This window comes from Lagopus leucura, unplaced genomic scaffold (genome assembly GCF_019238085.1).
Source record: "Lagopus leucura isolate 7727_CA_CO unplaced genomic scaffold, USGS_WTPT01 Super-Scaffold_100004, whole genome shotgun sequence".
Taxonomy (NCBI): domain Eukaryota; kingdom Metazoa; phylum Chordata; class Aves; order Galliformes; family Phasianidae; genus Lagopus; species Lagopus leucura.
This window is the reverse complement of record NW_024962264.1, coordinates 56,043,146-56,054,610: the sequence shown is the minus strand read 5'-3', so window position 1 is coordinate 56,054,610 and position 11,465 is coordinate 56,043,146. Positions and strand designations below refer to the sequence as shown.

At 40.6% G+C, this 11,465-nt stretch overlaps 1 protein-coding gene across 1 annotated transcript in view; it reads left to right on the top strand.

Moving 5' to 3' along the window:
* Positions 1–1,721: 1,721 nt before the first annotated feature.
* Positions 1,722–11,465, top strand: part of CC2D2A (coiled-coil and C2 domain containing 2A) — a 45,903-nt gene continuing 36,159 nt past the window's right edge. Inside the window, exons 1-7 of the mRNA XM_042872001.1 lie at positions 1,722–1,912; positions 6,037–6,125; positions 6,636–6,737; positions 8,482–8,577; positions 9,270–9,440; positions 9,612–9,765; positions 11,027–11,163. Coding sequence (XP_042727935.1) covers positions 1,870–1,912; positions 6,037–6,125; positions 6,636–6,737; positions 8,482–8,577; positions 9,270–9,440; positions 9,612–9,765; positions 11,027–11,163 — 792 coding nt within the window. The 5' untranslated portion in view covers positions 1,722–1,869. The remainder of the gene's footprint in view (positions 1,913–6,036; positions 6,126–6,635; positions 6,738–8,481; positions 8,578–9,269; positions 9,441–9,611; positions 9,766–11,026; positions 11,164–11,465) is intronic.

Sequence of the window (11,465 nt, the reverse complement as noted above, 5' to 3'; positions counted from 1 at the left end):
GAAAGTGGCCATAAGGCCCTTCTGGTTTGTTGCCAGCATTCTCCATTTTCATGTGCCTTCAGCAGACTTTAAATGTGATACATAAAAGTTTGATATGAAAAAGAAGTTTATGAGCTGAGCAACAAAAACACTGCAGCTTCTTGCAGTGTTATAATTTTTGTGTTACAAAGCTGTTATCTGATTAAATTTGCATGCAGCCAGGAAACTCTGCAGTTTGCAGGCACATCGTGCTTAGCACTTGTGCAAGGTGCTGTTATAAATGGTGCTAAGGTGAATGCAAAGGTGCTTAGGGAGTGTCCTGTTTGCCTAACAAAACCACTATCTTAGGGCAAGTTCACTTCCCTGTGCAACCTAACGGTGCTGTTTAGCAACCTGGAAATCCTTTGGGGAGAGCAGGGAATATGCTTAGGTGGAAGATAACAAAGTCATTTCTCCTCTGCCTGTTCTGCCTTTATACTAGGCATTTCCTAACAGAGAGTACTGCTTGGGTTGGATGCAGTCTCTGAGGAAAGTATGCATGAGCTTACATATCCAGTACAAAGAACGGATGGCGAAATAGGATAATTTGTGCAGGCACTCTTGCTAAAGGAGGTGCAGCGGGGTGTGGAAAAACTTCCTGTGTTTTACTCCTGTGAGTTATTTCGCAGGATTTTTAAAATACAGACTAAATTATGCTGTTGGGTGGTAGAACTATATTGTTGGTGCAAGCTTTCTGTGGGGGGGGAAAAAAAATAAAACAAACAGCTGAGGTGAAGCAATAGTAGCACTCAGTGAAGGCATGCTGTGGTAATACAAGGGGAAATGGTTTCAAACTGAAAGATGGAGATGTAGAGTGGATGTAAAGAAACGTTTTCTTACAGTGTGGGTAGCAAGGCACTATAACAGCTCATCTAGAGATGTCCTGGAGACACTCAAGGTCAGGCTGGATGGGGTTCTAAGCATCTGATCCAGCCGTAGGTGTCCCTGTTCAGTGCAGGATACTTGGACTAGACAGACTTTCAAGGTCCCTTCCAGCCCAAATGCTTGTATGATATTTCACTGAGTGACAGGCACTCATTTGTATACACAAGAAAATAATTAATAACGCAGTAGTGTCCGTTAGGCTCTTGTAATCCACAGATCCATACAATCAGTACTACTGTAGCTAATGCAGGTTTGCAGTTACCCTTCAATCCTGTGCAAACATGTCACCATTAGCTACCATAATGCTGTGAATTGCATCAATATAAAATAGAATTAGTTAGAAGTATGTAAAGTTGGTTACTTTATCTTTCGGTCGCTAGTTGAACATATTTAGTCTCAAGTAAGTTAAAAAACAGTTGTCCTGCTTTCTGATCTTGAAAACTACTTTAGGAGCAACCGTGCTTGAACTGAGAACTCCATCAGTATGGCAGGAGGAACAAATCCCTCCATGGACACAGGCAACTGATGCGAGGAGATAAGCAACGAAGGAAGATGCCTTAGGGATGTAAGTAGACAAATGCATGGCTGTGTTTTCTAACTTCACTGAGTTCCACTGTTTGGCCTACTAAAGGCACAGGGAAGCTCCTTAGCAGGGTTCTCGTAGACTAGCGATGACACCTATGACGGGACGCAGCGCACGCGCCGGCCGCACAGCTCCTCAGCGGTCGAGAGAGTACTGCGCCCGCCGCGCACGCGTACACGGCGTTGAGCGCGACCCGCGCATGCGCGCTCGCGCTTTTTCCCCTCCCCTTTGGGGTCGGAGGTCGCACCGCCGGCGACCGCGCCTCGTCCCGTTCCCCTACTGCCCCTCACTCATGCGTTCTCCCTTTCATTTCTGTCCCGCTCCAGCTGCCGGGACCTGCCGGGTCCGCCGAGCCGCGGGCAAAGCGAGACAACGCCGCCGACATGGCAGCAGAGCCGGCAGCCGCTGCCCCTCCGGCGCTGCGCAGTGAGTGACTCCGCCGGCCGCGGGCGGGGCGGGGAGGGGCGGGCGGGGCTGCGCTGCTGGCGTTGCAACGTGGGGGTACGTGTGCGCGGGCTTTCCCGACTTGAACGATTCCACAGTTTTCAAACACGCTCTTTTAAAAGAGTTTTGCCTTGGGCTTCCGTGTTCCGTGATCCTTCCAAGGATTTGCGTGTTTGAGTGTAAAGCTCGTGTTTTGTGGCTGAAGCCCGGTGATGCCCGCGGTCGCTGACGGGCTGCTGGCCTCCGTTCTGCCGGGATAAAGGGCGTGCGGGAGGGACGCGGGCGAGGCCGTGGGAAGCGAACGTCCCGCTGCCGAATGGACGGAGCCTTTTGGGACCTCCCAGTAACGGCGGACATCTGTAGCGGAATCTCTGTGATATTCCTGCTGAATAAATACCTCGGGGAACGTTAGCGTTGTGAATCCAACTGCGGAGCTTTACGGGCTCACGTGAATAGGCTCTATAAAAGAGCTAATTAAAGAGTCAATAAACCCCAAGCCCATTTCAGGTTTTCATCATCAGTGCCAAAGTGAAACATGTTGTCCATGAGCTTATTTTACCAGTATGATATTCGTTGTGGGCACCTGCGGTGTAGGAACGTTTGCTTCTCTTTGAAGATCTTTATGCCTGCTTGTTCCAGGAAGGGATGTGCTGCAGGCCAACAGCTGTTAGGATCGATCCTGTGAGGAAATCAAGAGACACCCTCTAGTGATGGTGGTTTTATGTTACAGAAACACCTTTTTCCAAGAACTAACAGCACAGCAGTGCGCTGAAAGGAGAATTGACCATTAGTTCCCTTCTGAAAAGTGTTTTGTTTCCTCAGATTTTACTCAGTAAAATTTCACTGTTATTTCTTCTGAAATCCCTCTTTTCTGGAATTCTGTTAGCTTTGCTGTGATGGAGTGAGAGCTTGTGGTGATCTGAATTAAAGTGGTTCACTTAATAGCAGTACAGTTCATCAGTCTGTTTTGTTTGTTTTCCGAAGACACTCATCTTAAAAAAAGAATAGCTCTCCACTTTTTGTATTGCTTCCTTGTTTGTAGTGCCTCTGTGGTGTTAAAATACACACACACAGACCTTTCTATGAAAAAGGAACTGTATTTTAATGCAAGTGGGTGATGGTAAACAGCTGCAGAACTTTGAGTTTGTGATGTCCCTCAAGGGTTTCCTTTCTTCCATGCTCTTGTTATATGTTCACATTCTCATTCTGGTCCCAGTATGGCAGACTTTCCTTAAAATATGTAACGTATCTGTTTCTTCTTTTCATAGTCACAGCAGATGTTTGTTCCTGTTGGTCTTCAGCAGTTCAGTCAGTCTTTACTCTTGATTTTTCTAATGCAACCAATGATAGAACTTTACTTTTTTCATTTAGTGTCACCGTACAATTAATGAATGTACAGATGTTACAGTTATGAGATGTACCAGAGGGCTTGGCTACGCAGTTATTACACCAAAGCAGAAAAAAATAGGACGCTTACTTATATCCTGAGCTCACTTATGAAACTGCAGCAGAGCAGATCTCCAGAAGAGATCCTTCTCCACAGGCAGTCAGCTCTTAAATGGGATCTAGGAGAGGTGCAGCCAGGCTCCACCCCTTCCGGCAGCACAGGAGAATTGCCTTCACCTGTGCTCCCAGGGCTGACTCAGTGCTCGCCTCAGGTGATCAGTCAGAGGTTCAGGCCGTGATTCAGCAGTTCCCATTCAGTCATGTTGTGCCATTTTAGATGCCTGTGTACCTTTCTTAAATTGAAAAATGTGGCAATATATCAGTCCAGCAGTCAGAAATCACAATTCCAAATTTTGTCTTTGTATCTAGGTCATATCTGTATGGAGTGAAATACAGATCCATTGTAGGATAATGGTGCTTCCAGTGTAAAACACAGTGTGAACTGCTTTGATGCAGTCCTGAAAAAGTGATCTTGCAACATAATGCTCTTGGAGATGTCTGTTTTCTCCTGCTTCATAAGTATATCTTAAAGCTAACAACAAATTGACTGTAGAGCCCGTTCACACAAGCAGGATAAAATTCCATGCACAGAGAAATAAAGTAAACGTTTGTGTGATCTTTCCTCCAAGGAATTGCAGTCTCACAGTAATAGATGCATTGATTTAATTTTGCCACAACTATTAAAGGCTTAAAATGTTTTTCGTTTCATACAAAAAGCATCATTCCCCTGTTATCACAAGGTATTGATTCATTCATGAAGAAAATTTTCTGCATGTGGAACATCAGTTCTGCAGATGCTGTACGTGATGGCTGAGTATTTCTGTGCTGTTTTTGAATGTTTACATTGTTCACTTTAACCTGGCTTGTCTGAAAGCATTTACAGGGAATTGTCACGTATTTCAGAAAATTGAAAGCAGATTCTTATCTGTTGTTTGGCATTTTTCATTAATTGGGATGAAATCGAAATGAAACAGTTGCTCCCATGAAGTATAGTATGTTTTTACACACTGGATTAGGATCGCTTTAAACACAAAAAATACCATGGAGACTTGCAATGATGGATATTCCACAGCTGATTTTAGAGGCTTTTTATATTGTAATTAAGTTTGGCATTTCCCTCTCTGGATGACACACAGCCTTTCTGTGTGCAGGAACTTTCTGTAGGCTTCAATTTCATAGAATCATAGAACGGCCTGTGTTGGAAAGGACCACAGTGGTCATCTAGTTTCAGTCCTCCTGCTATGTGCAACCACTAGACCAGGCTGCCCAGAGCCACATCCAGCCTGGCCTTGAATGCCTCCAGGTAGTAAAAACAAACAGAAAACAGAACAGAGTTCTGTGAAAGAGGATTTTTTTTCCTTTTTTCCAGAAACTAAGAGTGAAGTCCGTCGGTAAATGAGACTTCTGATACTCTTTGCCTGCACATCTTGTACACAGAGTCTTCATTTCAGCAGATCCTGAGAATACCTAAACAGTATGGACTTTGAATTTAACAACTGTTACTTGCTGATCTTTTTAAATGTAGTTTTCTAGCGACTTCCAGGTCCCCCTCTGTATCCACCTCTTTCTGACAAAGTATTTCCCAATGGCAGACATTTTCTACAGTGCATACTGCGAACCTGTTTTTTTTTTTTTTCCTAAACCATCCCAGGGCTGGATAAAATGCCTGCTGAAGAACAGTTGGCTTGACAACTTCATCTTGGCTCATATAGGCCTGCTGTTGTTTCTTACTGTCTTCTAAATATTTGCAAACAAGCTGGCTCAAACTGACAGATGAGAAGAAAATGATGCAACTAGAGTCTGTTTCATTAATGAAGAAATTAATGAATTCTTTCAATAAGAGAAGCCTTGAACTGCTCACTTTTCAAGCTGTTAGGTTTCTAAGCGATTTTCAGCTAAAATATCCTGGAGGGTTTTGTGAAGAGGATAAACATGAGCCTCTTAATGTGGCGGTGCAGCCCAACGGAAGGGAAATGGGTGCTGCCTCCAAGTAACGTGTAGAGCACAAACATAGTTCTGCTCAATACAGAAAGCTGGCAGAACTTCAGCCATTTGGTTGCACATGCAATCTCATTTATAGTATTCACTTTAATCATTTCATATGAGAGGGTGGGTTGTAGGCGTCCACTCTTTTGTGTTTCTGTCCCCAAGACCATAGCTTTTTTATAAACACCAGGATAATTATTTATCCTTTCTATTTAGAAATTGAGGTATACAGTAGGGTATGAGGTCGCTCTACAGGAGTGACTTGAATCTGCCAGAGGAGATCATTATCTATCTGATGTAGAAGATAAGAGGAGGGAATCCCATCTACCCTCAAATGAAAGTGAGGTCTTGATAAGTTTGATTGGAGATGAGTTCTTATTCACTTTATATTTTGGAAAGAAAAGTCTGGACTTTCTGGGAACGCTAATTTAAAGGCTACAACAAATAGGAATTCTGTAAGAGCACATTGTAAGAGCTAGATTTGTTGCAACTGAGGCATTTAAATTAATGGTCTGTAAGGTCTGAATTGCAAAAACAAACACAATTCTACTTCCTCATGCTTTTTGTTGGAACATGGGAGTCTGTGGGCTATAAATAAGCTTATTTTACATAATTTAAAATGTCTTTTACAAAACAATCCATTTGATTGTGTCACTGTGTGTTTTTTCTTTCAGGCTTGCCCCCTGTGCCTTCTACATCAAGAATGGGATTTTCAGAACTTTCCATCAGGGAGCGTATGAGAGAGAAACTAAAAGCAGCCAGGGTGTGTGACCTTCAGGTTCTTTGGTTGGCTTTCTTCTTCGAAGTACCAACATCTTCAGTTTGCTTTCCTAGTGTTACATGTGGCTGATTGGATCTGCTTTTTTATTTCTAAGGCTGAATTAATATTTGATTGATTCTTTGGTGCAGTTATTTTTCCAGTGACTTGCTCATGCTGTGGTGGTGTGTTTTTTTTTTTTCTGAGGTTTATATTTCAGTTGTGTTATTCTTTGTAATAATTAAAATTATGAAATTGTTACAAGATTCTTGTATATTTGCATCAAAAACGTTGTTAACGCTCTTTTGAAATGAGTGGATTTGCTTGCAAGTTTACTCTGTGGGTTAATAAGGAGTATTAACATCTAGGTCTAAAAAGCACTTAAGCTGATTATTATAAATAAAAGATTCAGTCCCTATTGCAAGCATGCATGAGATGTTAAGTTCCTGGGAATTACTGTAGCTTTGGTGTTATTACATTTTATATTACCACTGAGCTTTTTTTTTATTTGCTTAGTCAAAAGCAGAAGCTTCTTTATCTCAAGAAGACCCGGGTCCACGGCCAAGGCATTTAAAAAGCATCAGAGAAAGGAAAGCAGAACTCAGATTGGATAAAGGGGTAAGGGCTCAACTACAGAAGATCAGTTTCATCCATTTTATTGTGACTAGAATTATATCGTTTGCTTTTGTTAAAAGGAACCTCCCCAATTACTGCTTTTAATGTACATGTTTAACCATAATCATTTTTCTTTAATTACAGTGTAGGTATCCTGTTAAACTTGTCATTTACAGGCTCATTACTTCTGTTGTTTAAGATACCTTGAAGTATTTTAGTTGCTGTTAGAGAAAGGGGCGCTCTATTATAGCTTTACATGAATTTACATAGTGGAGTTGCTAAATGTTGTAACCACTACATGTTAGCCGTGTCATTGCTCTGTATTTGTATTTCCTTGTCACTATTTTCTGTGTATGTGTTTTTAGTATGAGCATATTCTTTGTTAGAAAAGTAATTCTGTATTAACCAACTAACAAAGTTAATACCTGTAAAACTGGCACAGATATTCTTTGTTAGTTTTGGAGTAGCTGTCATTAAACGTAGAATATCATTAATGTGTATAAAGTAACAAAACTTATTTTATGTTTTTTATTAGAACCTATAAAAAGAGAGCAATAAAAGCAGAAAATTTAGTGGGATGTGTTTGTGAAACTAATGCATCAGTCTGGTTTGATGGCAGTGGCTGCAATTCTTAGTGAGCTCTCAAAGTGTTCATCAGAAATTTTTGTTGAAATTTTACTCTTCTTGTGCTTCATCCTTGACAGTAATTGTCCACAAGTGTAAATGCTGCCAAAAAGCAGGGTTGTGAGTGAGGTGTAACTGTGAAGTGAGGATATTTCTCTCTGACGAGAGAGGTCTTGTAAAAGTCTGCTAAAGAGACGTGATCAAATTTTAGATTGCAACTCCATGCATTCCATATGAACATTCACAAGTAATGTATTTGTGCTGCCTGAAAATGCAAATAAACCGAAATAATGGGTGATGGGTTGTTTTTTTGTTTTTTTTTGCAGTCTTGAAACCTATTCACAAATTCCTTTATCAAAACAGAAAGCATGGCTGCATATTTTTTGCTGTTCATAGGACTGCGTTTAGCAAGTGTAACAAAATCCATCACATTATTTGCCATCAGCTGAGTTAGCACTGCACTGAACCTTCCCTGTGCCCTGGTTTCAACCCACACGGGGTTCCTAGTGCACCAGTGTTCCCTTGGTGCTGAGTGATGGTTGTGCCTGGCCACTCAGCAGCACAGAACCACTGCCATGGTGGCACGTGGGGCAGGGAAAGGACAGGCTGTGTTGAGAGCTGTGCTGGGCCACACACAGGCTGTGAGTTGGGCATGCCTGGATTGAAGCTTCAGAAAGGAGGGAGAGGACAACTGTGCTATTTCCTTTCTTGAGAAGGCAGGGGAATGTCATCCACAGGGTTTCAGAGTAGCCTACAATAATTGTTTGAGAGGGGGGAAAAAAAAAGTTTGTATTCAGGCACCCAAGCAATAGAGAGTGCTTTTTTTTCTTGGATGGCAAATATATTATTCCTTATTTCAACAGAGACAGTTGATGTAGCTGGCCTTGGGCTCATTGGTTCTCCCTGTAGGCAGTGTTGTTAGGCAACTAGCACCACTGCCTCAGCTTCCAGGCTTGTGCTCTCTGTCAGCCTCTTCTTTCTCCAGCCCCTGGGATGGGCAGATTTCTTGTTTCTCCCCCTCAGGGGGTAACATCTAATCAAATCAGTATTCAGCTGTAGTTTGTTGGTTGCTTGCTTTTTTGATGAACCGTTGTGTTAAAACTTATGTATTTTTTTGGTTCAGTCTGGTGATAAACTTGAAGAGATGAGGGATGAATCTCTCTTGTCGTCAAAAATAAAGTTTTCTGATTCTGTGAAAAAACTCAAGCAGAAGTCAGAGGTAAGTACCAATTCTTTCATTTCAATAACTGACATTAATTTTATTTAAGCATCAGGTTTTCTGATTCTGTTTGAGTAAGCAAGCAGAACTTGGTCTTGAGCAATGAAAAGGAGTTTGTAATTTAAAAATTCTCCAACAGTGTATGCCTAGAATTGGAGTATGAGATGGAAACCAAACATAAGAATGACATGGGGTTATTTAATTTTATAAAATGAAGTATATCCATCTGTACACAATTTGTAGAGCTTGGAGGAAAATGTTCCTTCTTTTAAAATCCTATCAACTGAAACCAACTCTTAGTTAAAGGAACACAAATGTTTATAGTAAAAAATGCTCATGTTCATTCTTCTATGGGAGCTTTCATCCTAACACTCAGAGGTGCCTCAGTCTTGCACAGGCAAAATACAATTATAAATTTATCTTTAAGTGATTCATCTGCATTTTTATTATCCACCATTATATAATGATATCTGCATTGTAGCCAGAATTTAAAATGTTGTTCTTCTCATTGATATCTAAAAATATTTAAATCATTCAGAGCACTTGTGTGGGGTCTGTTCCAGAGCAAATAGCTATCCAGTAACAAGTGTTTATACTTGCCATTAATGCTAATATTAATGGAAAGATAGTTCTGCTTGCCTTAAGTTTCTTTAAAAACATTTTTATATTACTTTTTTTTTTTCTTTTCACAGGCCCAGAATGATTATCCTTCTGCTGAAGAAGCATATAATTTCTTTACCTTCAATTTTGATCCTGAACCAGAGGGTATAAAGGTGGGAGCACGGAAAAGGAGTGAATTAAATGAAGAAGAGGCAGAAGAATATGTAGAAACTCATGAGGAAGAACAAGAGGAGGATGAAACGGTGTGAGCTGTAGAATAAATGTTCATAATTTTAATCAGACTTGAATTAATTTTAATTATCTGATACAAAATGGCAGCTTTTGTTTCCTTAAAAGTTCTGAAAGTGTACTTTGTAAAATTCTCTACTTTAAGAAATAGGTGAGCTAATGGTGATGTTTGCACCTGAATATAGGATGAAGATGCACGCCTAGTTAAAGATGCTGATCTGTTCATGATGGGGCAGGCAGATGAAGATTTTCTAGTAATGAAGCCTGCTGAGTGTGAAAGATACTCTGAACAACTGCAAAAAGAGAAAGAATTTCTGTTCATTCCCAGCATGCAGACAGGTATGAAGCTGGTGCATTCAGTTTTCCTCCTGGACTTTGCGTAGCATTGCGCTCTTTGATCTGCCGAAAAATTGTGTATCTGACTGGCAGCAGGGAGAGACTTAAGGGCTGTGTTTGACACTGATCATCCAGGTAAGTCTGTGTCTGAAAAGATCTGACCAAATGTGCTAACAGTGAAATGCAAACCTTCACAAATCGCCATCATGTGCTGTGCTGGCACGTTGGTTGCTCCGGAGTATAATGTAGTGCCTTCTGTGGTAAATGGAAGGTGGCTGGCCCCTTTTTCACTGGGCTTTAGCTGTTATTTAGCATATACAGCAGGTTACAGTGTAGGGTACTAAAAGTGATTCATGTGCTGCATAATATGTGGTATTTACTTGAACACATCAGTAATTTCTTTCCATATGACAAGCTTGCCAGTGATTCTGTTTGTGTAACATTAGGATTTCTGTGATGTAATGGTATTACTTGCTATTTAATATTTGAAGTGAAAGAAACAGAAATGATTTTTGTAATGATAGGTAACTAAAATGATACCAGGACAGCTTGGGACGAAGTACCAAAATTTTGACATTTGGTTCCTCTCCTTTTTCATGTCTGACATCTGAGTTCTGACTGCTTCCAGAGTGTTCTGCTGTGTTTTGCTGTAGGGGATCGCTGTACCTGCTGTTCTATTGGTATAATTACTCTCTTGGATGCAGGCAGAAACTGCTCTTTAAAAAAGTACTAAGCCCACACATACACACCAGTGAAGTTATGATGCAAATGGTGTTTAAAGAATCTTGCCTGCTATTACTAGTTAACATGAGTTTTTATGCATGTTCTGGGTTTTGTACAAGAGTAGCCTGAACCAAACTAGCAATAGTAGTTAAAGCTTTACTTTATCTGAGAGTGGCTTCAAAATGTTTGTGTAATCAATTGTTACTGCTGGAAAGGTTTAACAGGGTTAGAAAAGAAACTATTAAAATGAAACTCCACTGATTTATTGAAAGAATATTTAAAGCAAATGTTTCATGATCTGTTTGGAGGATCTGTGATACTTCTAGGATAGAATTAACCTGTGGATCTGTCCTGATAAAGAAAACGACCTATTTCTGTTATATACTTTTTAAAATTTTACTTAGGAATATACTGCTGGCAGCACGCTCAATATGGAATACCATTTATTTAAAGAATGCACAGCATAGGCTGTTACAGAATAAGCAAACTAGAATGGCAATTTTAAGATCTTTCACGTGATTTATGTATAATTTCTTGTTAGTGCCTACTTCTCAGAAGATGCCTGAAAACATGCAGCCTAGGTACCTTGAGGATGAGGGTCTTTATGCAGAAGAAAGGCCCTTTGTATCACCATCTAATCAAAATATTTTAGAAAACAGAATTCTGAGACAGGAGCAAGTAAGTCATCATTGTATTCTTAGCTGTCTTCAGACTTCTTCGTTATCAGCATTTGATTTTGCTACTCTATAGGCCATCATGGTAATCATGGTAATTTGGGGCTTTCATCTTCAAAATGTATGGCTATATTGGACTTCAGGAAATGGGGATTTTTGTTGGAGTGTATTTTAGTGTTTCCCAATGTATAGGGTGTCAGACTGGGTCTTAAAAAACTGATGGCGTCTTGGCTTCACTCAGCGCTTGTTGAGGGACAGATCACTTTGCTTGTATGTGCCACAGTTTATTTTCCTCTAAAATAGGAG